We start from the raw sequence: 26,657 nt of genomic DNA on the forward strand, positions 1-26,657 counted from the left end.
GGAATTAAGTAACAGTTACAGTAGTACCTCAGAACTCGACCGTTCAGCTTCCGAAACGTTTAAGTTCCAATTGGCCAACAGCTAGGTTTTTGTACACTGGAATCAGCACTGGACATTTGTATTCTGAGGAACATTTGAAAGCCAGAGCACTTACTTCTGGGTTTCGGGCGTTCGGGAGTCAAAACGTTCAAGAACGGAGTCATTCAAGTTCCAAGATACCACTGTATTCCCATTTTACAGATGGAGTATACAGGCTTAGGTGCTGGCACTAAGGGTTGTTACCAATGCTGTTGTTTTGCTTGCGCAGTGGAGATCCTCTGGAGCAAATTTTGGTGGCGGGAGAGAAAGGGGAACTCCCATTGGACAAGTGGAATGCTGCTTGCAGGGTGAGGGATACATTTCCCATGTCATTAATGAGTTCCTGCATGGACTGTGCAGCCAGGTTTTCTAGATTCAGCACCTGCACTTGATCCACTAAACAAAACTGATTTGTTGCCCTTCCCCCTGTCTCTTTTTTAACTGAGCCGGAAAAAGCCCATCTGCCCACATTAAAAGATACAATAACCATCAATACATCCATCTTACATGAATTGATATATTCCCTCCAAATGTTGAGATGGACATCCAGTAAGGTATTTAGGCAACTGTATAATATATGGTGGGATGCGGGTGGCGCTGTGGTCTAAGCCACAGAGCCTAGGGCTTGCCGATCAGAAGGTTGGCGGTTTGAATCCCCACAACGGGGTGAGCTCCCGTTGCTCGGTCCCTGCTCCTGCCAACCTAGCAGTTCAAAAGCATGTCAAAGTGCAAGTAGATAAATAGGTACCGCACTGGCGGGAAGGTAAACAGTGTTTCTGTGCACTGCTCTGGTTTGCCAGAAGCGGCTTAGTCATGCTGGCCACATGACCCAGAAGCTGTCTGCGGACAAATGCCGGCTCCCTCAGCCTATAGAGTGAGATGAGCACCGCAACTCCAGAGTCGTCTGCGACTGGACTTAATGGTCAGGGGTCACTTTTCATAATAGATGGTGGCTGTTTATCTTTCCAGGCCATAAGCAGTAGTTTCCTAGCAACCATAAAGGCTCATCAAATCCACTTTTGTTGTCCTGCCATTCATCCCAATACTACAGACATTTATTTTACAAGAATATGGATGCCTCCAAATATCAAGGATTTTGCCAATACAAAATTGCTATGGACAACAGATTTAGACCACAAGGAATATATTATTGGACAAGTCTCAATAGCACAGATTCCATAAATTCTGTGACATATGGTGCCTGCAGTTTACTTTTCACACCAGCTGATGATTTGTTCTTCCACTGGCATTTCCTTCAAGCTAGCACTGAAATTGGTGAGAGGTCTCCACCCCTTTCCCAGATCAGAAAGAGGGTGGAAAGCAATGCAGGAATCTCAGCTAAAGCATCCATGAAGGATGGCCATCCAGTCTGCTTCAAGACCTCCAGTGAAGGAGAGCCAATACACAATCTCTCTGTTCTGATTGCCTTGGGCAAGAAAGGGTCTCCCATTGCCAACCATGAAGTGTGGTTCCCTTGTCCTCTCCCACCCACACCCCAGATCCCTCTCAGGATGTTGTGAGTTTGTACTCAATGCTTCCTGACATATGTACAGTACAGTGGTACCTCGGGTTGCAGACGCTTCAGGTTACAGATGCTTCAGGTTACAGACTCCACTAACCCGGAAATAGTACCTCGGGTTAAGAACTTTGCTTCAGGATGAGAACAGAAATCGTGCTCCGGCGGCGCGGTGGCAGCAGGAGGCCCCATTAGCTAAAGTGGTGCTTCAGGTTAAGAACAGTTTCAGGTTAAGAACGGACCTCCAGAACGAATTAAGTTCTTAACCCGAGGTACCACTGTAGAAGGAATGGCCGCATGTCCCACTAGCCTTTCATTCTAGCATCTCCTAAACCTCCTTTCACAGCACAATATGGGGAGACAGTCGCTGGTTCTTGTTCTCTGTAACTACTTAATATTCAGTCACTGTATATTTTAATAAAATAAGCATCAAAAAAGAAAAGAAAAAAGAAAGAGGGTGGCAACACTTTTTAGTGTATGGCCACAGCATAAGTGCGACAAGACTTGCTGAGTGGCAGTTCATATACTCAGCCAACCTGCTGATCCCCTTTCTGTGGCAGTGGAATGTTATAGTGGACATACTCCCTTACCCTTCTTAGAGTGCTAGGCTCTAGAAATAAAAAAGACAAGAGTAAACATCTGACTCATCGGTGAGTACATGTTATAACTTTGACCCCTTTCATTGTTATTTTTAGACAAGTTTGTTTTGGGGATGTTAGCAGCTCTCATTAAATGTTCCAGCACATAGCTTATGCTAGCCTCTTAAAATCAGAGAAACTGGACTGCTTCCTGTTGTTGCTGGCTGAGGTTGAGTTGAACTGGATTTCACAGCTTTTAAAACTTAAGGGAGCTTCTTTTTATTGTTGCTGCCATTGAACGACTGGGAGTCAGAATCCTTGCTGGTCTACTGCAAATTGCTCAAATCGATGCATATGGACTGATTTGCCATCTGCCCATCCCTGGACTAAAGCCAGCTTCATTCATTAAAGCTTATGCCACAAATCTTTTTTTCTGATGCCACAAAAAACCTTTCTGTTTTTTGTTGCAACAGACTAACATGGCTACCCTTCTGGAACAAGCTATCTATATTCACAATGTCTTAATAGCTTTCTCACTTTCCCAAAGAAGAAACATTGCAAACATGCTTCATCCAGTCACTTCGCTAACTGCAGAATTCTGTGGGAGTGTTATTTCCTGATGCCGGCATTCGCTAATAACGCCTGTCTACCCACCAGACTGGCATATGTTCTTATTCAATTCTATTCTTTCCTTGGTGACTATGTGTAGAAATTACTGCAGTAATTCCTTGTGCAAACAGGATGATCCTGCTAAAATCCCTTAATTTTTCTTACCAAATATATTATGGGGATTCTCCCCTTCTGCTCAACTTTTATTGCACTATAGCCCCTCCAGACAGCCGTAATTAGGAAAGCATTACAGAACAGCTAACAAAGCAGAACAAATCCATCACTAATGCACTATTACTGTGTCAAGAACATGTTGCAGAATAAAGCTGCAATAAAACACCAGTCTGGAGGGGCCTGAGTCCAACCAACAAGCCTGATTATGTGTGTGTGTGATCTTAAATTCTAGAGAGTCTTGAATAACTGCTCTATTGTTCCAAAGTGACTGTCCAAAGCTCAATATTGCTAAGTGCTGCCATTAAAAAAAAAAAAAAAAAACAGAAGGCACTAGGACAGTCTGAAATGTAATCCTTTCAGCTACAAGTAGAATAAATATAGCACAGCCTGCAGATGGCTGCAGAACAAGACATCCAAAGCGATCTGACAATCTGTGTGCTTTCGGGAGGTGAGTCTTAAGCACCGCTCTGCCTCTCCCCGTCATTTTCCTGAACCAGGGAAAGGTTCAGCTGCTCCTCTTGCTGCAGCCCCGCCATTCCCCTTCAAATGTTGACCCTCTGCAAGGTCACCGATTCTCTGTTCATTAGCAATTCCAGGTCAGCCTGTGATGAGAATCTCCTCGTTCAAGAGAGGATTACGTTCTGTGTCAATGTCTCCAGGCAGCAGCCCTTCCCGAGCTTTCAGCAAGTCCAGACGCTGAGTGTCCCCGTCTTTGATGATCCCTCGGAGGACCTGTATCGATACTTTGAGCGCTGCAGCGATGCCATAGAGGGCGCAGTCCAGAGTGGTGGGAAGTGCTTAGTGTACTGTAAAAACGGCCGCAGCAGATCTGCTGCCATCTGCACTGCCTACTTGATGAAGCACCAAAATCTCAGCCTGAAGGATGCCTTTGAGGTATTGTGAGCATGCAGGAAAAATAACTATCTTGTTCTATAGCTCGGTTGTTGATGCTGAAATGCAGAAGCATTTGTATTCCAACTGGGCAAGAGCATCTTACTTTCTAATTTGAAATGCTTTGCATAACAAAAGTCATTGCAATAGTTCTGCTCCAGTTTTCTCTCTCCAAGGAAAGTGTCGTAAGGATAAGAAAGACGATTAATTTTCAAGGCAGCCTAATTTCCTTCTCAGTTGGGCAAATAAAGCCAACTCTGACTGCAGATTGTTGGGGGTGTTTTGGCCCAACGAAATTCCAATGGCAAGTAAATTCTGAATTGTCAGATTCAGGAGTTTAAACTCCTGTAAAATAAAATCTGGCAACATTATGCAGGAGGTTTTGCAGCTCCCTCCCTATGCACTTTAAAATAATAATGTCTGTTAAATTTGCAGTCATTATTTATGAATTTGCATCTGTGCATATAAATTAGCACATAAATTTATGTCACTCTGTGCCTTCTTTTCAGTGATACTGTTCCACTTTTAGGGCAACTGTGGGAAAATCACTTCCTTTGTGTGTAATACATTTCCTTTTTTCCTCCCTGTAGATTGTGAAGATGGCCAGGCCAGTAGCAGAGCCCAATGTTGGCTTTTGGTCCCAGTTACAAAAATATGAAGGGCATTTACAAATGCAGCATCAGATGGATCCTTCTCGAAAAATAACTTCGCAATAAACATTTTTGTTTTGATTCAGATTCTGGTGTGGGGGAACTCCTTGAAGGAGGTGTGTGTGTCCTAAGAGCTTGGAAAGATTGTAGATGCCTCCAGACTGTCAGTATTGTTGGTGGCAAGGAAAAAATATAGGTATACAGAAAGGAAAATTCTGCAGTTGCCAAGATCCAGTTTTGTGGCAAGTACTCTTTGGTGAGTGGGACGCAGGTGGCGCTGTGGGTTAAAGCCTCAGCGCCTAGGACTTGCCGATCGAAAGGTCGGCGGTTCGAATCCCTGCGGCGGGGTGCGCTCCCGCTGCTCGGTCCCAGCGCCTGCCAACCTAGCAGTTCGAAAGCACCTCCGGGTGCAAGTAGATAAATAGGGACCGCTTACCAGCGGGAAGGTAAACGGCGTTTCCGTGTGCGGCTCTGGCTCGCCAGATGCAGCTTTGTCACGCTGGCCACGTGACCCGGAAGTGTCTCCGGACAGCGCTGGCCCCTGGCCTCTTGAGTGAGATGGGCGCACAACCCCAGAGTCTGTCAAGACTGGCCCGTACGGGCAGGGGTACCTTTACCTTTACTCTTTGGTGAGAGAACCCCAGCAGACATTTAAAATCACAAAATATACAGCAAGGTAAAGCATTTTTCCCTTAGCATAGAAAAATACCGCATGTTTGGTAAATTAAAAATGATTTACTTACAAACTATCCCATGGTCAGGTTCCTGCACTTCAGAAAAAGTTGCACAGGCAATAAAACCTGGCTTAACGGTAGTTAAAGTGGTGAAGTTCCTAAATTTTTGGTATAGGAACTCAATAGTAGAGTGGCCATGTGGTCTGAGCTGCAGAAACCAACTTAGACCTCCTCATGCATTGAGCTTCTCAGGAAGACTGGTTGAACAATAGACTTGATTACCTAGTCCCTCTCAAGCTGAGGCAAAGTGACCTCCTAAGCCTGGCAGGGCAGCTTACTCTATGGTATTAACTCCTTAGAGTTAAGCATGGTTATATGAGGCTGGTTATCCCACAAGAATTTTGTGGGAGAGATTCAAGTGTGTGCAGGAGCTTATGTTTGCACAATCAAAGTGGATTAAAGCTATTGGTTGTCCTACACAACGTACCCACTTTTTAAAAAATGAACTTTTTGCTTTTTGGAAAATGAAGGAGAAAGCCTTTGAAAAGTGTGTGATTAACAAATGGTTGATGGTGAAACATGTAATCACCTCATAAGCAAATCAGGATGATTGATCATTGACATATGGCAAACACCTGGTAAACAAATCAGAACAAATGATCAATAAAGACTGAGCATAGTCTAGCCTCTGTTTAACAGCAAATCAGAATGGATGCTCAAAAGTCAGGTCATCCAGACTCGCTCTGTGACTGATAACCATCAGCATGCTTCTCATCTGCCTAGTTCCTGAGGAGCCGTTTTTGTGGACTGCCCAGAAGTCACACAGACATCCCCCAAAACATTATTCTTTGGAACTTTAGTAGTCTCTGAAGCCACAAAATAAACGTTGACAATTGAGGTCAAAATGTGGTTATGTGCCCCTCCAGATTGGAGGGCTTTTGTGTGTGATTCTTGGGTGCTGTTGGTATCCATCTTTGAGAAATGATGCACAATGTTGGCACTCTATTGAATTACTCAAGACTGAAAATTTATTTAAAATGTGTTTAATGCAACACTGCTTCATTTGTGTTTTATTTCACCAATAGATATGTGTTTTGAGCATGTTGCGAGTGCCCACTGGCATGACTGACAATCACCTGTATTTAAATAAAAGTTTCTACTCTCATGTGAAACATACATTATAACAGCTGGCTCCAAAGTTCATAATAAGGAAGGACAGAGCAACAAATAATGGCCTTGGGCAAGATGAAAACTGTCTTTGCGAATATGTAAAATATATCAATCTACTCTTATCTGCATTTTATGCCTGCATTTATGATTGCCTGTAGCTATTTATGTGTCTACATTAAAATCATATCAGTATTTTCTTTTTCGATTAACAGTACTCTGCTAGTGAACTGGCATATTTTTCTGAAAGTGATTATGATTGATGACTGATTATACAATACGAATAAAGTATTTAGGGTGTGGAAGTAGTAATCTTAGTGATGGCTGAATTTTTACATGCAAGGCAGCTTAATCATAGAATTGTAGAGTTGGAAGGGATCCTAAGGATCATCTAGCCCAACCCCTACAATGCAGAAATATGCAGCTGTACCATACCAGCAACCTTGGTGTTATCAGCACCATGCTCTAACCAAGCAGCTTAATAAGAGGGAGGGTTTTGTTTTGAGAAGAGAAAGGGTGAGTTCTTAACTTTCCCACCTGCTGGCTGTTTTTCAACTCCCAATCCTACTCCCATCTGCTTCAGTACACACACAAGCAGCTCTCCTACCACTCTTCTTCTTCGAAAAAAGGCCAGGGCTTCTTTTAAGTGTAACATGTTGTTTATCCCTACCCTAAGCCAGGAACTGCATACCTTTTGGGGTCAGTGGACACACTGGGTTTTATAAGAAATTGTAATGGGTGCCAGTGACTGGTGGGTGGGCAGTGGTGGTGGTAAGGCATAACACACAATAGCTGCCACATCTAAATGAGCAGCAGAAGATATAGGCCCCTAAAATGGTCCCCATCCATGGGAAAGTGGATGGCCCTACATCAGCCTCTGCCACACTCACAGAGCAGCTTTTTGTACCTCTCCTGTTCAGAACAGAAGGGAGGTTGTCTAATCCTGGCCTACAATGGAATGTGGGCATATTTAAGGAGTGTTTGTTCAGCGTAGGGGAGGCTGAGCCTGTGCAAACAGAAACTGAGGAAGAAGAGCAAACAAGTCTCTCATTTATTGAGGATATTTACTCAAGACCTACTTACTCGAGATTGTTTGGTGGAGTGGTCAGGCAAGCAGCACACTGGCTATCTCTGCCTAAGTTCATGGAAATGTGGGCCCTGATGTCTAACAGTGGGTAAAATAACACACAAGAGAAGCAAAACTTTGTTATAAAGAAGCAAAAACTCTAGGTTTATTGAATATACACAAACAGTAAAGATGTTAGCACTCGGTAGAACATACATTCATAAGCAGCAGGTCAAAACATGTAACAAAGGTTCTGCACAAAAAGTCTTTTTAACAGTAGCTCTGGCCAATGAGAGCTCTGTGATGCAATGCCTAAGTGAGGTGAATGAGAATGTTTCCCCCTCGAATCTTGCCTCCATCACAACCTTGGTAGGAGGCCTTAAGCAAATTTCCCTCTCTCTTCCTCAGCCCCTTCCTCCATCTGCAGTGTGGGGATTATCCTGATCAACCATGCAGAACTGTTGTAATGGTTACAGAGATAATATGTGTGAGAAGCACTCTGGACACTCTAAAGCACTATGCAAATACTGTGGTACCAATATTATTAAGGTCCATGATAACCTGTCAGAATCAGTTCATTCCTCATATAGTGTTTGCATATTGTATGGTTAAATACTGAATCCTTCAGAGAGAGATAAGAAGTTTTATTCTTGAAATGATCCTAAGTTTACAGTGTTCCCTAGTACAATGAGACAACATTATGACAAACTAAATAAATGTAGATAAACTAGATAAAACTAGATAAAAAACACCTCCTGGGTGTGTGTGTGTGTTTTTTGGGGGGGGGGTTAGGGTTGGGAATATGCTAACATGTTACATATTATTTTTCTTTACTAGGCTAGTCCTCATACACCCAAATGACACTGTAGCTTAAACTATTACCAGAAGGAAATTCTACATATATGTAAAATGCCTGTTGAAAGTGGAATATGGAAATGGGAATGGAGGGCTTAGATGTTATACAGTAATGAGTTAGAACATGTGAAACATTTTAAAATCTAAACGTAGTCTTTGGCAGATGTGACTGTCTCGGACTGTTTGATGTAAATACGTGCATCCTTGCCTTGCCGGGTAGCAGCATACTTGTAGTCTCTGTAATTAAAAAGAGGTGTCAATTTGCTGCTGCTCTCTCATTCTTTCATTCTCTCTATTTTTGAGAAATTTAACTGAGTCAGGCATGTCAAAGTGCAAGTAGATAAACAGGTACAGTGGTGCTCCGCAAGATGAATGCCTCGCAAGACGAAAAACTCGCTAGGCGAAAGAGTTTTCCGTCTTTTGAGGTGCTTCGCAAGACGAATTTCCCTATGAGCTTGCTTCGCAAGACAAAAACGTCTTGTGAGTCTTTCCCCTTCCCCCCCTTTTTCTAAACCGCTAAGCCGCTAATAGTGCTAATCCGCTTGCTTCACAAGACGAAAAAACCGCTAGACGAAGAGACTCGCGGAACGTATTAATTTCGTCTTGCGAGGCACCACTGTATCACTCCGGCGGGAGTGCTCTGGTTTGCCAGAAGCGGCTTAGTCATGCTGGCCACATGACCCGGAAACTGTACGCCAGCTCCCTCGGCCAATAAAGCGAGATGAGCGCCACAACCCCAGAGTCAGCCACGATTGGACCTAATGGTCAGGGGTCCCTTTACCTTTACTAGAGGTTACAATCCAATCCTATTCATGTTTGCTCAGATGAAAGTCCCATCATTTTCAGTATTATTTCAGGCATTTCATTGCATATGTTATATATTTTCAAAATGCTTAGAAAGCAATATAAACACTTGGGGTTTGTTACCAGACAAAACAGACAGCTCAGTGCAATCTTTAACAATCTCATTGATACTTTTTACTCTTATAATAGGAAACTGGTCAACTACCTGTGTTTTTCTTTGCATGCTGAACATGTCAGGAAGATCCCACCAAGTATAGAAAGGAGAGAACCAGCCCAGCCTAAGTACAGTGCATATCCCAGCTCATATCTGGAAAAAAATGATTTTGTAGAAGCATCATTACAATCAAATCAGATACATTTTGCCATATTTTTCTAATGTAGTGGCTGCCAGTGGGAAAAACATCGAGTATAGGAGGAGAAAGCTAGGAGCTATGACCAGCCGCTCTCCAGGTTATTTCTGCAGAAGGCAGGAAAATGGGTTTTGTCTCAAATAGATGATCTGCAAACACTGAGGTGGGTGAAAGCAGGGCTTTCACCTACAGTAATCCTTTAAACACCCTCCCCCCCCCCGCAACCTATCTTCTTTTATGGTTGTCAGAGACATTAATTCCTCTGTCCTCTGGTCACATTTCAGCATGACCATGAATCTCATCATTTTTTGTTAAGAAACGTACAATGCAAAAAAGATTAAAGCCAAATGTTAGTTTCATGTGAGTTTTAACAATGCCTAAAGCCATTTACATATTGCAGTTACTGAACTGATTTTTTTTTTAAACAACAACATGCAAGTCTGTAAACTTACTTGGTTCCACCATAAAATGAATCAAAAAACTGAGCTGTGATCCTTTCTGCATACCAAGAAATAGCAACCATTGATGAGAGACCTAGGGAAACAATACAGATCCATTTTAATGGAGCGAACTAACAAATTCCACAGCCTTGCCTTACAGAAATAACATGTACGTAAATATAATAAAGTCATCAGCTGATTAATGAAATCCTACTCAGCCTCATGAGTTTCAGCTGAATACTCAATTCAGCTGAGTTGGTTAATTTGCTCAGGGCTGCTGGATGGATGTGTTTCTGCATCGTTACATTGTGTTGAATAAGATGGCAATTGAGTGCCTCCCCTTTCCTATTATTCCACTGCTTCTCAAAAAATTTTCTCTGGGCCACATATAAAAATTTGCATGCACCACATAGTTTTTTTTTATCAAAAAGAAATACATTGGAAAACAAAAAGAAACAACAACTAGCAGTGCTTGATTTAGAACACAAAACACAACTACTTTATAATATGATCACGGGGCATCCAGAAAGCATAAAATGATGCAGCTGCATAAGAACATTAATCATTCTGAAAATAGAATTATAAACACATCTTCTCCAGCACTCTGTTCTAACGGTGATTCTGATTCACTAGTAGGGTTGTCCTCAAGATCTCTCATTTTGAAAAGATATTCATATTATTCAAATAAAAAAACATTATTTTGATACTACACTATACTGAAATGTTTAAATGTTTCTTTGGTTGCCCTTGAATCCTCCAGCCACACCAGCATGGTGCACAACATCCTTTGAGAGCCACTGTATTATTCAATTAGCTTTATATTTTTTTTGGTGCATAGTCTACCGATATCTCACCTGCTAAAATGAAGACCATTCCCCCCAGCATGGCAATTTTTGATTTTGCATTTTCACTGTTGGATCCAAGCTGAGTGCACTTCAAACCAAGCAGTGTCAGCAGAGTCCCACACATACCCAAGATGAGCGAGGTGATCATCAGGGCCCGACATGCTTGAATATAAGCTGCAGAGGAAAGGAAATTTTGTCAAGAAAGGTATCAGTTTTGGCAAAGGACATGTTAAACAGCAATACATGCCCACTGATCCAAATATGCGGCTGCTGAGAGGAACAATGGGCAGATGGTACATTATATATATAAATCTGGTTTAATAGAAAGCAGTATCAAGAAGCCCATAGAGGCAGATGTGAGATTAACCAGCCCAAACTATGATTCCACCCTAGAGGAAATCTCTCAAGCCCTTAGACTGTCAGAAACATCTTACATTACCCACATGTATGTGAATCTGTCTTTTGGTCTGACTTCTCATCTGAGAGCTACCCAAATTCCCCTTCCATTTCAGAAATACATTGAGGATATCACTGTTCCTCCCTTCTTTAGGGAGTCCTCCATCCCTTTGAGATATTAGAAGCCATTACACCAGTCCTCATACTCATCTCATACCTGTTTGCATGCTTAGCGACCAACATAACAAAGAAAAGGAGCAAAGATTGATGGTGGACAGATCTGGAAGTAAATGGTCAAGACTGAATGCAAGCATACAGAGATGAGCAACAACCAGCATAATTATTCTATATGCAAACATCTCCACCATCTGGTGGTCATTTTGCCAGTTTAATGTTTGAAGCTATTCTCTCCATCCCATATTGGGCTTGCAAAGTCGTTTCTATTTATATCTTGACTCTGTGTAGCTCAGCAGCACTGACACCCCAATTACTCATTCATTCATTCATTCATTCATTCATTCAAATTTATATACCACTTGATTGTAAAAAACCTCAAAGCAGGTTACTAAACAAATACAACACTAAAATTATTAGTAAAAACAATTAAAACATTCAGGCTGGGGGCTGGTGGATAAAAAACAAAAGCATATTTATGATGTAGTGAGAAATTCCCTAGAATACTATCCACTGGTAAGTATTGATTCATAAAGTAACTTATTAATCCACTGTACCAATGAACAGGAGTTGCAGCACATGATTAATGAATCAAATGACAAGAACAGGTGACAAATAAATGTAAGCCACATGTTTTCTGTAGTTATTATGCAACTGAATTCTATGCTATCATCTAGCATTATCATACTCTTTAATGAGCGTCTGGTGGTTCTATAATGTAAACTTATCTATGTAGTTTGCAGGTTTCAAACAACAAAGTATATACCTAATCTGCCATGGCACTGCAGGTGAGGGTTTCCTGGGGACACCATCAGGAGGTCCATTACACACAATGTAGGAATTGGGTCTTTAGTGTTGTGGCCCCTATCCTGTGGAATCCCCTCCCCTCGAATGTTAGATAGGCATCATCTTTTGGTGCCTACTGAAGGCTTTCCTCTTTCAACAAGTCTTTCAGCAAGTTGAGGCGTCTGCATCTGTAGCAGAATTGCTTTAAATATGTTTTAAGGCTGTTTTTATTGTTTTGTCACTTGTTGTTTGCAAACCCTAGGCTGCTTTACGAGGAAGAGTGGGATATAAATTTAACAGCAATAATAACAGGATAAATAGTCCATTTATTTATGGTATGAATCAGCCAAAGTTAGGAATTTTACATAAGTTGTATTTTCTCTTCATTTTAGTGTGGGAAATGGTCATACTCAATGTCCAGGATTCTGAGATAGTTAGGGTTCCTTTTCCCTCTCAAGATCAAGGTATACATTCTGTGAGATATGCTGACTGCTTAAATTTAACTTTGCTGTTGGAAAACAACATCCATATACTCTGTCACTTTTGTTTCAAGTAACCAACCCATCTTTCTTTATTCCTCATTCATGAATTTCTTATGAGCATAAAAACAAGGGCAGGAACACATAGTCTTAACATACAAATGTTTAAAGATCTTAAACTTTTTGAGAGTGTGTGTGAGCTATATGTGGGAGGTGGGCATGCATGGGGGTTCAGACATACACACCCTAACGCTACTGCTGCTCTTTGTAAACATTTGTAGACATTGAACCAGAATTTATATACTGTACCACTTGATTCTAACAGTGTCCTCTTTTGACCTCCATTTTTCTGGCGAGGCAGTACCTCTTTTTCGGTCATTCCTAAGCAGCCACCCTACCCCCTGCCTTGCTTTTGGCAGCAAATCCAGAGGCAGTCCAAGGTATAATTGCCACCACAAAGTTTATTATGAAACAGGAGCAAAGCATAACACTCGATCAGATATTTTCTTTTTAAGAATACATTTCTAGTTCTGGCAGATACTTTCACTGGTTTAATAAGAACAGAGACTGTGGACTTGCTTGTTTTGGAATCCTTTTAGTTAAAAGGCTATTTTTAAGTCTCAATCTAGCTCTTCCCCTCCAGACTCAATTCACAAAGCACTTGTGTGCAGTCAGAGCACAAAGAAGGAAGGAAGCAGTATTGTCCCTCTAATGGTCAGCAAAATAAAGGCTTTTTTAAAAAAAGAAGAAGAAGCAAACCTGGAACCTCCTTTAGAAAGCAGGGAAGTTTTGAGCAAAATATGTATTTAATGGCACGCCATCAACGCAAAGCTAGTTTCTTCCAAAAATTAGAACCCAGGTGCAGAGAGTAGAAGTAGAAAGAAACAAGGTCAAGGACCCTTCAGTTCAATCTTCCAAATAATTGCACGATAATTGCCGCAAGAAGCATGACTAGGATGCCCCTGTGCACACATGGATCTATGTGAGTACTTTGTATAAAAGGTAAAGTAAAGGGACACAGGTGGTTCTGTAGTCTAAATTGCGGAGCCTCTTGGGCTTGCTGATCGGGAAGTCAGCAGTTCAAATACACATGACAGGGTGACCTCCTGTTGCTTTATCCCAGCTCTTGCCAACCTAGCAGTTCGAAAGCATACCAGTGTGAGTAGATAAATAGGTACTGCTGTGGCGGGAAGGTAAATGGTGTTTCCGTGCGCTATGGCTTCTGTCATGGTGTATCAGAAGTGGTTTAGTCATGCTGGCCACATGACCTGGAAAGCTGCCTGCGGAAAAATGCTGGCTCTCTTGGCCTGAAAGCGGAGATAAGCGTCACACCCCATAGTCAAATTCGACTGGACTTAACAGTCCAGGGATCCTTTATCTTTTTAACCTTTACTTAAAGATACAAAGGGGAGAGGGACCCCTCGCTAATGGCTTGCGTCCCATGACTTGAGGCATATTATTTTGCTGAGCAACCAAACCAGCCCACTTTCTCACTGCAGCTTCTGTGCCATAATCCATACGGTCCCAGCGGGGACTGCAGTGGGGAGCAGGGATTGGTAAAAAACAGGCACCCTGAGCATGCACAGTGCAAAGCCACCACTGGATACAACCAAACAAAACTTTACAGTTTCAATGGCTGGTTGCCTGGACATCATACTTATTTCCCACAAGCATCAAGGAAGTGGCTATTTAAATGCCCAAATTCAGTTAGACCTGCAGGGGGCTACCATAGGGGCCAGTGTGCCCACCAGTACCCTCTATGGCAGGGGTTGTCAACCTGGTCCCTACTGCCCACTAGTGGGTGTTTCAGGATTCTAGGTGGGTGGTAGGGTGTTCTACGGCCCAAGCTGAATCCTCCTTCCATCGAGCACTGGTGGGTGGTAAGGAATTTTTACCATCAAGAAAGATTCTTGAGTGGGCAGTAGGTATAAAAAGGTTGACTACCCCTGCTCTACGGTATACATGAAAGGGCTCAGTAAATATTCCCTTAAAAATTCACAATGCACAAGGAACTGTTTGCACTTCCTGCTCAGTTCCTGTTTGCAGTGGTTCACCCTCCCCTACACTGAACACATCCCCATAAACATGTTCACATTTCATTGGATGCCTGGATCAGATACCCTCTCTCCTTTCTGTTCTGAAGAGAGAAAAGATGCAAAGAGTTTCTCTCTGAGAGCAAGCATGGCAATGGCTGATATAGATGCCTGTCTCTCCATTAATGCAGGGAAAATGCCAACATCATTTTGTAGCCCTGCCTCTTTTCACTTTGAGACATGATGGTCATTTTATCTTACGCCACTCCCCACAGCAACCATTTTGTGATTGGCACCAACAGCCCTTTATCAACAATCCAAATGTGCCAACTGACTCAATATGTTTGGTGACCCCACACATGGCAGGAGGGGGAGGAATCCAACATGCTACATCCTGGTCACACTGCTGAAACCACTAGTTGACATGCTTGCGTGGTTGGGTTAGCTCTGGGTGGGCTTGCTTGCCCAACACCTTATGTAACGTAGGATGCCACATGACCTGTTGCTATGTTGGTGCAAAGCAAATTGTCTCCCATACTATCACAACTATATATATCAGTAAGAACAGGCTGCTACTATGTTCAGTACAGAGATTTGATTGCCCCTCTTATCAAATAGCTGAGTAATATAATAAGCAAGGCAGCAAATGTGTCAGCAGCTACTTGCATGTAAAGTGTCAACTACATAATCTCCAAAGCTAGGTAGCTCTCCATTCCTTAATGAAGTGCAAACACTATAAGTTTCTAAAAATATATAAGTAGATACACAACGAAGGTCCAAAGGTCAGTGACAAAGCACCTACTTTTCACAGAGATGGTAACATCCAATTTCTGGCATCTCCAGGTAGGGCTGGGAGAGAACTCAGCCTGAAACCCTGGAGAGCATCCATAGCAATGTGTGCCAGTCTGAACTTTTCCTATGATTTATTGCTGTAGATCAGAGGTTCCCAAACCTATTTGGCCTACCACCCCCTTTAAAAAATAATAATTACTCAGCACCCCCTGGGAATCTACTTTCTTTAAGCAAATAAACAGAAAGGTGCAGTGGCAATTTTGCATTCTTTTATATATCTACATTTATGCCTACAACTTCTTGAAAAATAAGTTAACAAGCAGCTGAATCCCATGCATGTTCACTTGAAGTAACAGTCCACTACACTCCAGCGGCATCCCACAGCCCACCTTACATTGGCCAAATGGGCAGGCAAGCTGCCACCCACTTCCTGGGCCTGAGTGAAGCAAAAAAGGGTTCACCCAAGCCGAGGAAACCCCTTCGCTTCCAGCACGACCACCGGATCCAGGGGAGACATTGTCACTATCCCACAACGCCACCAACCTGGCAGTAAGCGCCATTACACAACAGGTGAAACATGTATGAACGGTTTTTCAAAATTTTCTTCTCTTCTTTATGCTTCCACCGCCCCCTTATTTTTATCTCATGCTCCTCAATTGATCCAGGGCTACTACCACACCCCTGGATCGTTCCAGCACCCCAAAGCATTTCCCAAACACTACTGTAGATCATAGCACCAGTGAAGTTGGCATAAATTGAAATTATGACCTGTTTTAACCCTGGAACTTCTTATCTTATCTGAACCCTGAAAGGCATGAATAAATATCCTGACCTCTTAATATATGAAGATCAAAAAACTAATCCTGTGTTACCAGCAAAGTTTAATTATCACCTCCTATAGGAAAGAATGGTGTTTTGTACAGACAATGGAATCTTCTTCCAAAAGTTAAGTCACAATTCAGCAAACATATAATATAACCAACTAGTCATTTCTCACTAAAGTCATGTCTTCTCAACCACAAACTGGGCAAATGGATAGGAACTTGTAGGAAATCAGCAATAAAGCAAAGGAATAAAGATTTCTCCCTTCTCCAGAAGGTAACACTGGCTCAGATATGCCGACCCATCCTTTTAATGTGACATGAATTTCAGCCCTGACATCTTTTCCAGTCTTTGGTTTCATGCTTTTGTCTATTTTATATGCACTACTTGAGACACTCAAGCCAAGAGTTGCTTAACACCCCTATTAATGTGGATTTGTTGAAATATTTATAGCACCTACAAAATTATTCAGTTTTGTTTATGGGAATATAAGAACCCATACCATCTGGCTGCAGGATAATGCTTCATGAGCTATAAAAAAAAATCTAAAAACAAAGGTTACACAAGCAGTGTTAGATATAATGAACTATATTGTAAATAAAAGTCTATTTTGGCAAGTATCAGTGAGATGGCTGAGCTCGCATTTCACCAAGTAGGTCAATGCAAGGTTTGATGGTTGCCTCACGTAGTCTCAGATCACTATTGATACATAGAGTAAATACGGTATATTGTTTCTTATTTTGACGCAGCAAACCTCAAATCACTATTAATAATTAGCTCATCCTGTGACAGATCTGGCAATGGACAGCTTGCCACAAGGTGCTGTTGGTGTCTGCCCATCAGGAGTGAAGTACAGTAGTCTTTCAGACAACTTCCTGTATGAGCACCATGTAGCCAGCTGTCACCAGATCTACTGGCAGTTGCTAAAAAGCAATTCCCAAGTGTTAAAATGTTAACACTCAAGCCTTTCTGACATTCAGCTGCAATACAGCAACATGGCACCAAAATAAGAGAGTTATAAGATATATTCATTATACCAGTGAAAGATTTAAAGCAATCAATTATTTTGGGTTTACTGATACAGCCTGTATATCACTTGCACAGGATTTGTGACCTACTTGCAAGTCGTGACCCACAGGTTGAGAAACACTTGACAATAAGGTCAGAAAATGAAAAACAAGGGCAGAGTCATAACCCCAACATGGTCTGCTCAAACAATCTATAAAACACTGTTATGAGTTTGGCTGTCTTTATTCCTGTGACTGGGTCCCCATCACTATGGTTTTGCCTGACAAATCAAAATATGGCTTGGACCTAACAAAAGGACAGTGGTGTTCCTTGATGACTGGGGATACTATTGCCCTGGAATGTCTCTCCCACCCTTCAGCTAGTGGGAAGAACAGAGAAATAGACTGGAGCAAGTAAGCATTTGCAAAGAAGGGCACTTTCAGATGGTACACAGTACAAATGTGTGCAGGTGGAAAATTATGGTATCTTGGTTACAAGTTCCACTCTCAAACACACATACATGTTTATGAGGTTATAATGTCTCTAATGGGCTATAGGAAGTGAGAGGTTTTAGCCAGAGGTAGCTGAACTAGAAGTAGCCCAGAAGGCTGTGAAGATCCATGCTGTTCATTTGGAGAATCTGATGCAGGCTCAGCAGTTGTTCTACTTCCTGTAAGAAGATACCATATTTTTCTGTGTATAAGACACCCCCCATGTATAAGACAACCCCTATTTTGGGGGACTCCAAATTAAGAAAACACCCCTCAGCACTACCTGTGTATAAGATGAGTCCTAATTTTAAACCTATTTTTTTGGTAAAAAAGAAACCCCTAGTCTTACACACGGAAAAATGTGGTATTTGTTTCTAATATGCTTTGTTTATACATTGTAAATCTCCAGTCCTCTCTTATCCAAAGGGAATTAATCCCTGTAGCATTGCCTCTGCAGAATACTCATGGAAGCCAGAAGTACATTATTTGAATATGCAGAAAAGTAAGCCTATATATTTTCAGGTCAATACACATTTTGTTGAGTGTATGCAAAGCAAAATGCAAATTTTCAAATATAATGTTACAAAATAAATTTTAATAAAGTCTGATCATAACCCAACACATCAGTGGTGATGAACAAATCCCCCTATATAACAGGCACACCACTGTGTACAGTTAATGTTTTAATAGCTTATTTAAAGCTCAGTTGCTTCTCTACAATACATTGCCCCATTGCCAATGCCAACAATACCTTCCATAGATGAATAACCTGCCATCACAAACCTTTAGCTGTTTTTAATAACAGCCAAAAAATGTTATCTTGTTTAAAGCTCTGTGAAGACTATGTTTTACCTTCATTAAGGGAATGCACTGACACACAAACACTTTACTCTCAATGTGTTCTGATTCATCACCTTTCAGGGCAGGTGGAGAGAGAATCTTGTCCTCCATATATCAACATGCCAAGAAACTTCAAAAATCCTTCACTTTTGGAGCTCAAACAAGCAGTCTGTTATAATCTGACAAGCTCTTTGAGGGAAATGCCTCACTGATGTTATTTTCAGTCAAAATTCACTATATATACTTTCCATGCACCCACCCAATGAATTATTTCACCTGATAAAGATGTGGACATTTACAAATAAAGACATACCAGGAAGTGCCAAAAGTGTATCAAACGCTCTGCAGTTGGAGATTCCAATACTATCTTCCGCACAGCTGTGCCACAGATTTTCATACAGGCTTGAGCTTGTAATCACACTCCCATGTACGGTGGAGACCTTCCAGTAACTGTTTTTTAAAGTTGCTCCAATCACTACCCAGCCAGCCAAGGTGAGTACAAAACCAGTGAGTTCCAAAACAGCAGACATAGTTGAAACTTCTAACAGATATATTATCTATTTTGTATTAAGATGAAATATAAGAAGTATCTCCCCATTAAAGGCCACTTGCTGTCTTAGCTCCAGTTTCCTCCAAAATGAAGCTACCTTTGATCTTTGTTCCGTCAACTAAATGATAAGATTTGTAGCACATTGCTTTTAATAATTGGAGGCGTGGTTTAAGCGAAAAGTGCTAATTGCATTGGATTTGCAAAAGGACAAATGCTATTGATCAGTTTTTCTGATAAAATTTACGGCATGGGTATTTTTTTCACTTCTGCATAGCTATCTAATGCTTCAGGTAACTGAAACAATCACCCCAGAGTGCCTTCTTCTGCTTCATGGAGCCCATTTGGCTCGCTGGTATACTCCAGAGTTCACGGCAATGAAACAAGCTGGGAGACAGTTTGAACATGAGTGAAGAGAAACTCAAGTCAAATGCCATCAAATACTACTGAGGTCTCATCATCAAGCCTACTTAGTGGCAGTGAAGACAGCAAAGAAGGTATACTTGGTAGCCTCCATTGCAATCCTCATTATGCAGTTCAGTACTGTGGGTGCTTTTACAGTCTAGCCCAAAAGAGGTAGCAGAACCGATAGTAGCTGGCTGTGACTTGTTTGCAAAGCATTTTATAGCTAAAATAGCTTGCATCCACTGGGACCTTGACTCTACTGTTTCAACAGATAGTTCTCAAGGGGTGTCCAGAGCACTGCCTAGTCCTATTGGATGAGTTTCAGTTGGTAAGGCTCAAGAATGTGGGCACAGTCCTTGGATCAGTCACGGTGACTGCTTGCCTTCTAGATCCTTGGCCTTCTTGGCTGATAAAAACTAGCAGAGGGGGACAGTTGGGCCAGGAAGGTCATCAATGCCTCCTTGTAAGAGAGGGTGGTCCCTGCTTGCTTGAAGAAGGCAGTGGTAAGAGCACTCCTTAAGAAACTCTCCCTGGATCTGGAAAATCTAAACAATTACTGGTCAGTTTCCAATTTCCCCTTTTTGGGAAAGGTTCTTGAGTGAGAGGTCATGGACCAGATCCAGGCACTCTTGGAAGACATCAATTTTCTAGATCCGTTTCAATTGGGGCTTAGGTCCAGTTTTGGCACAGAAACTGCTTAGGTTGCCCTTTATGATACCCATGTCAGCAGAGGCGGATTTAGAGGAGCGTGACCAGTTCACTCGCACTGGGTAAGGTGCTTAGGGGGCACCGCAACAATTCTTTAGAATGGAACACGAGAGGTGGGGAGATTTTTTCCTTGGACAGGGTGCTGCTGAAATTTCAGACCCCAAGATTTTCTACTCTGAGTGGTTTACAAAGCCATTAAAAATACTAAGTATAAATCCAATTTTACACAACAAAACTAATTTTAAAATCAACCAAATTCATCTCAAACCAGCATGTAGAGGGAATAGGAATACAGAAGGGTCTTTACCTGGTACCTAAACACCATAATGTAGGCACTTTGAGCTAGTATGTGTAGGAAAGGGCAATACTTCAAGTAGTCTGGCCCACAAGCCATTTAGGGCATTAAAGATTCAAAGGAGCACTTTGAAATGAACCTGGAAGCAGACTGAGAGTCAGTTCACAGGTGTATGTCAGCACACTGGTGTGATGCGATTATATTTACCACTCCCCAGCCACCTTACTTTGGAACAAATGACGTTTCCAGACCATTATCTAAGGGAGTGCCACATATAATGCAATGAAATAATCCATCAGGGAGGTTATCAAATCATTTACAACTGTAGTACTGTAATGTGATCTCTACCCAAATGGGTCATAGCTGGCTAGTTAGCTTAAGCTGATCAAAGCTGGTCTAAGTCACTAAGGCCAGCAATGCTGGACCTCCCACCCTACCACTAACTATAAGCCAGCTTCTTTTAGCAAGACTGCAACTCCATCTAAAGCACCACCAGGAACTGGTGAATTCAGAACACTCTGTCTCCGATTCTTCCCATCATCAGGTCTAGCTCCACCACTACCAGTACAGAGACCCAAAAAGTTCACCCATGAACAAGCATGTTCCTCAACAGAAAAGGTTGCCCACAATGTGCTATAGGAATGGCTTTGTTGTTGTTTAGTCATTTAGTTGTGTCTGACTCTTCGTTACCCCATGGACCAGAGGACACCAGGCACTCATGTCTTCCACTGCCTCCCGCAGTTTGGTCAAGCTAGTAAGGACTGGCTTACTAGCACAGTAATCTAAGGTTACTTACCAATCTGCAGTGCAAATAAATAGTTTTTCTCAATACAGAATTGTGCATGCTCATCCTCAATAAGCTTTTAATCTAGATTGATTTTTGATCCCACTGTTCACAAGCATGGGTGTAGTTACCTGGTGCACATTTGAAAACCCTTCCCTTGTTTAGGTTATCATAGAACTGTACAGTTGGAATGGATCCCGAGGATCAACTAGTCCAAACCCTGCAATGTAGGAATCAAATGGGGATGTATCCACACTCCCCCCCCCTTGCCTATGCCCCAGATGAAGGTCGAAATGGTAACTGCTATCTTGTTATACGCCCACCCACATCACTGGGCAGGTGTAGATATACCCGTTTCTGGGACTGCCTCTATCCGTTTTCAAATGAGCACAATGGGGGATAATGCAGAATCAATATGCATTGAGACTTTCTTTTTAGAATAAAACTGGCCCATAAAGAAGCACTTTCCAGGAACATTTAATAGACACTAAGTCTAGATTGGGATTGGACTATGTAGAAAAACAAGATCTGAGTGAGCATTGTCTCCAATACTTGTTTGCAGAATGTTTAATTTGCAAGTCTTAATGATTACTGATAAGGAAATTGATTCTTTGTTAATGCATCTTCGTCAGGGCAAAATAAAAGCCTGACACCACATGATTTATATGTTTATTTAACACAGCACAAGGATCAGAGCAGGAGACAAAGTCTCAAAGATTAAGGCATAATTAGAAGTACTTAAGATACAAATAATGACCTACTCAAATGGTTAATTTATTTATTTTTAATGATCCCTGGATAAACTAAGAGTTAAGATGATATTTAAGTATATGGTGTCAAGTTCCATGGGAAAATAGTGAAAATGAATGTGTCTAGATAAACTATCAGCAACTACACTAATGGTAGCTTTCTTGTGTAAACACTCAGCTATTTATACCACATCCAGAAAAATCAACTACCAACGTGCTACACATTTATCAGATTTTGTAGAATTAAACAGCAATTAAATACCTCTCAATGAAGTTTAATACAGAAGTGATAGTAACATGTAAGCACTGCATGATGCAAGGGTGGCTAACCTGTGGCCCTCCAGATGTAATTCGACTTCAACTCCCACAAGCACCAGCCAGCATGGCCAAATAGTAGGTTATGATGTGAGTCAAGTAACGTCTGGAGAGCAACCCACCTGTCAAAATGGCCTGTGAAGTAAGGGCTCAGGATCCAGCCCACCAGCCAAACTCTGTTCCCCACCCTGATTTACATGCTTGTGCAACACTAGACAAAAGGTACATCTTCACTCATGTCTGAGATTTAACTTCTAGAACAGAGCTTCCAAAATGTTTCCTACCATGGACCACTTGAAAATTGCTAAACATCTTCACAGACCTGCCTGCTGCAACAATTACAGTGTGATGTGTTAGATGTTGTATGATTTTTAATTGTATGTTATTACCTCTTTCATTTTTTATTCCTTATATCTTTTTGTATTACAAATTGAATTCTAGAAAAAAATCAAAATATCTTTTTGTATTACAAACTGAATTCTAGAAAAAAATCAGTTATGAATATTTAATACAATGGATGCGCTACCGCCCATCTTTAGCCACAGATCTTCATACACATACCATGGATGACATGAAAGAAGCTTGTGGACTACTGGTGGCCCACAGACCATAGTTTGGCAACCTCTGTTCTAGAGACATTAGGGAGGGAGCTGAACCTGGATAATGACTGCTCTAGTATCTCACACCCAATATGTTAACAAAATGTTGCCCAACAGGCAAAAACAGAGATCAAATAGTGGCAGTGATTACCTGTGACATATACTTTGTAAATGTGCATTTTTAAATATTGAAAGGGAGCAGCCACTGACTATGTACATCCTTCCTTTGCACTGACACTCCTGGAGTGGGATAAATGCATGTAAACTGTACTATTTGTATACAGTACTTCTAAAAATACAAATGTTTTCAGTGACAGATTTAGATTATTGTTGACACAACATTTGATCACAGAATATATATGAAAGTTTGTTTCTACAGGCTTGCATTAAAGTTCTTTCCTTTGTATCTATAAACACACAATGTCAGATGTTCGCATAAGTAGCGCACAAATTCAGACTAAGAATCCAGCATTTTATGTATGAAAAGTGTTAACTTACTTTCCAAACTGAGCAAGGAAAAGAATTTCTTGCACTGAACTGAGCCCAGAGAAGTAGCTACACAGTTCTTCCAGAGACCTTCATAAATCCAGCTTGCAGTAATAAGCGCTGGAGGTGGACTAGAAAATTTCCAGCAGTTGGACACAGTGGCAACCAGTAAAAGGATGAGACCCAGAAAGGCCAGAAGCAGTGCAGAGATTTGAAAAGCTGACGACGTCATCCTTCAATGACAAGTGAATTTTCAAAGATTCACTCTCAAATTGTGATGCCAAAATCCTATTTTAAAAGTTGATAAGAGACCATGTAACAGCACACTTGTAATATGAGGAATATTTCTGCTGAGAAGAAAACAAAACTGTTAGCTTCTTTTCTAACACAGAATATTCTTTGCATGCTAAGTTATTATCCGATATACAGCATGGATTCATTTTTAATGCATTTATAGTGGATTTACAGTACTGTTTGCAGAACAGCAGTCAATATTTTGAGATACAGCATATAAAGCAGTATTTCTGATATAAGAATAAAATGCAGAATAATAATAATAAATAATAATAAATTTTTATTTATATCCCGCCCTCCCCAGCCGAAGCCGGGCCCAGGGCGGCTAACAACAATAAAATAAGACAACATTTTAAAATCATTTCATTAAAAAATTACTTCAAAAGTAATTTGAAGAAAAGATGGGAGCTTCAAATACATTTGAGGTGCACATAGCATCGCATGCAGAATAGTAGTTAGAATCAGAACTATTGGGAAACATGGTACATAGGACAGTATTTCTGGCATAGGAATTCACTGTTATCTATAATAATAATAATTTCCATTTCAATATTTGTTTCTTTGAAAAAATAGAGGTGGGTTATGTTTGAGCAGGAAGGAAGAAGTGAGGATTGGGGAAGTAATGTGGCTATATGTTGTTTGCTTCATAAAGAATTATCAGCAAACCATTAATGAACAATTAATTTGCAACTTCCAAATTTATTTTAAAGCCAATTAACTGAATTAACACATTTAAATAATTTTACTGGATTTACTGGTGTATAATGTAGATTCAATGTCCTGTATAATATATATGTACTTACTTTTAGGTATCTGTGTTCTGTATTTTCCCCTTTGAAGTTTTTCCAGAGACACGACAGCAGCTTGTGAGGGCCAGTTTTGCCAAACAAAGAGTGAACGTTTTGTAACACTTTAGGACCTTTTCCCCCGTTCTAAAAATCAATGCCTCCAGCCAGTTCATTGACTTCACCATTGCGCAAGACGTATAGCTGATCCAATGAACTATGTTATTCAAAATGGATCCTGTTCCAGCAGGGGCGAATCGAGGTTTTATTTCACCCAGGTCAAAGACCCCGTTTGCCCCCCCCATGTGTATTTGCGCGCGCACACACACAGGCTGGAAACCTCAATGACATCCATCTGGAGGCTTCACCCAGGGCAAAAAAACCCCGGCTAGCTTCCCTGTAGCTAATGGGTTCTTATAGAACCTGAATAAAATCACCTATTAGTATTCCTCTAGTGTCTGACGCCATATTAACTTTCAACGTTCCTTACGTTTAAAGAGAGAAGCCATGTGGTGTTCACTAAACACTGAGGACTATAACTCCCATATTCTCTATCTATTGGCTATGCTGGCTGGGGCTGATGGGAGAGGTAGTCTCAGACATTTGGATTGTGCCATGTTGGCAGTCCCTGTTCTAATGTTTTCCACAACAAACTCATGATTTTATCTCAGGGAAATGATGCTGTGAAAAATGAGATTATTCTGCAAAAACAACAACAACCAAACATCAAGTATTTTCAAAATAATCCTCCATATAGCAACAATAACACAACTTTTAGAGGATTCTGAACAGTCTAATCTCACTCAACAAGTTTGTAAAACAGGCCAGTGTTAGCTCCATTTTGGGAGTACAGTGGTGCCTCGCAAGACGAAAAGAATCCGTTCCGCGATTCTCTTCGTCTAGCGTTTTTTTCGTCTTGCGAAGCAAGCCCATTGACAGCTTAGCGGATTAGCGCTATAAGCGGTCTAGCGGCTTTTAGTGATCAGCTGTTAAGCGGCTTATCAGCGGCTTAGTGGCTTAGGAAAAGGGGGGGGAACCCGCAGGAACTCGCAAGACATTTCGTCTTGCGAAGCAAGCCCATAGGGAAATTTGTTTTGCGAAGCGCCTCCAAAATGGAAAACCCTTTCGTCTAGCGGGTTTTCCGTCTTGCGAGGCGTTCGTCTTGCGGGGCACCACTGTAGCTAAAACAGAAGGCCAAATTAGGCATTAGCTTGACAAACATATTGTTCCAGCTCCATTTTTGCTAAGATTATGGGGAATGTAAAGTAGGAAGGAATGATGGGAGGAAGATGTGCCTTTATTTGTTCAGTGATTCTGGGTCCACTGCAAACGTCCTGAGGCATGGACTCACTTAAGTGTCTAGATATGGGTAGGATGCTACAAGTGTAGTACTTTTGAGTTCCAAGTCATTCACTTGGAAGCATTAGTCCTTCTGACACTTCCCTAAAGCCAAGGTTCATTCTCTCCCTTCCTGTGCCAATACTATGTTTATTTTCATTCTCAATGACAGGTACCAAAAAAGAGGTCACTGTTGCCACAGAAATGCTGATAAACTACCAGAAATGCTACTAAACTAAATATCAGATTGTACTCCCAACTTTTTTTATGCCAAGACTCCTGTGCTTTTAACCATTATACAAGAGCACAAATCTACCAGCATGGAAATGTGAAATACTCTGCCAAGAGACATTCAGCAGGCACTTTCTGTCTCATCTTTTAAACGCCTGTTGAAAGCTTTTTATTTTATCAAGCTTATGTAGGCAATTAAGGGTGTAGTTTTTCCATAATACTTAGCCAATTCCTGACTTTGACTTTTAAATACACTTTTGTTGTAAGCTTTTAGGTAAATGAATAGCGGTTTTAAAATATTGGAAAATACTGGAAATTGAAAAACTCGTGTTCCCTTTTCGCCAGTTAAAGCTACTTGACACAGGCCCTGTAAAGGAAAGAGAAAAGATGGTAAACATCCCTAACTGAAGAGCAGCAGGGTGACGGCGATCACTGATTTCCCTAGTTCTGCCATTTACCACTGCTGCCCACACAACCCATGACTGCGCTTTCCTTTTCCTGTGAGAAGATATGAGTGGAAGCTACTGCCTCGACGAAGAAAAGGCCCTCTGGCAAGGAAGAGGCACAGCCTCGGTGCCCAGTCCAGCCTCAGCGCCCTTGATA

General features: G+C 41.4%; 2 protein-coding genes across 6 annotated transcripts; one reads left to right on the top strand and one right to left on the bottom strand.

The window, feature by feature from the left end:
* Window positions 1-3,410: 3,410 nt before the first annotated feature.
* Window positions 3,411-4,581, top strand: DUSP28 (dual specificity phosphatase 28). Its single transcript, XM_083741669.1, has 2 exons — window positions 3,411-3,849; window positions 4,437-4,581. The coding sequence occupies exons 1-2, from the start codon at window positions 3,502-3,504 to the stop codon at window positions 4,560-4,562; spliced, it is 474 nt and encodes a 157-aa protein (XP_083597795.1). The 5' UTR covers window positions 3,411-3,501; the 3' UTR covers window positions 4,563-4,581.
* Window positions 4,582-7,540: 2,959 nt separating this feature from the next.
* LOC310845895 (claudin-15-like) lies at window positions 7,541-25,281 on the bottom strand. 5 transcript variants are annotated; one of them, XR_014565034.1, is made up of 6 exons: window positions 24,504-25,281; window positions 23,419-23,694; window positions 10,707-10,871; window positions 9,865-9,946; window positions 8,884-9,369; window positions 7,541-8,634 (listed from the first exon to the last, which is right to left on the bottom strand). XR_014565034.1 is itself a non-coding variant. In XM_083741665.1 (6 exons), the coding sequence occupies exons 2-6, from the start codon at window positions 23,636-23,638 to the stop codon at window positions 8,402-8,404; spliced, it is 663 nt and encodes a 220-aa protein (XP_083597791.1). In that variant the 5' UTR covers window positions 23,639-23,694; window positions 24,504-25,276; the 3' UTR covers window positions 7,541-8,401. The 5 variants fall into 5 exon arrangements, 4 of the variants coding, with proteins under 4 accessions (XP_083597791.1, XP_083597792.1, XP_083597790.1 ...); XM_083741665.1 differs by having other exon boundaries at window positions 7,541-8,495; window positions 9,268-9,369; window positions 24,504-25,276; XM_083741666.1 differs by having other exon boundaries at window positions 7,541-8,495; window positions 9,268-9,369; window positions 23,419-23,753; window positions 24,504-25,276.
* Between the last annotated feature and the right edge of the window lie 1,376 nt (window positions 25,282-26,657).

The sequence above is a fragment of the Podarcis gaigeae genome, assembly GCF_964106915.1.
Source record: "Podarcis gaigeae genome assembly, chromosome: 5".
NCBI lineage: Eukaryota > Metazoa > Chordata > Lepidosauria > Squamata > Lacertidae > Podarcis > Podarcis gaigeae.

Excerpts from the sequence above, each read along its gene's own strand:
- LOC310845895 (XM_083741665.1), bottom strand. The coding sequence starts at position 23,638 with ATGACGTCGTCAGCTTTTCAAATCTCTGCACTGCTTCTGGCCTTTCTG. Across the intron at positions 10,872-23,418 it reads TTCCTTGCTCAGTTTGGAAA|CTTATATTCAAGCATGTCGG; the intron begins GTAAGTTAACAC and ends TTTCCTCTGCAG. Across the intron at positions 9,947-10,706 it reads AATGGTCTTCATTTTAGCAG|GTCTCTCATCAATGGTTGCT; the intron begins GTGAGATATCGG and ends TTGTTTCCCTAG.
- DUSP28 (XM_083741669.1), top strand. The coding sequence starts at position 3,502 with ATGTTGACCCTCTGCAAGGTCACCGATTCTCTGTTCATTAGCAATTCC. Across the intron at positions 3,850-4,436 it reads GCCTGAAGGATGCCTTTGAG|ATTGTGAAGATGGCCAGGCC; the intron begins GTATTGTGAGCA and ends TCCTCCCTGTAG.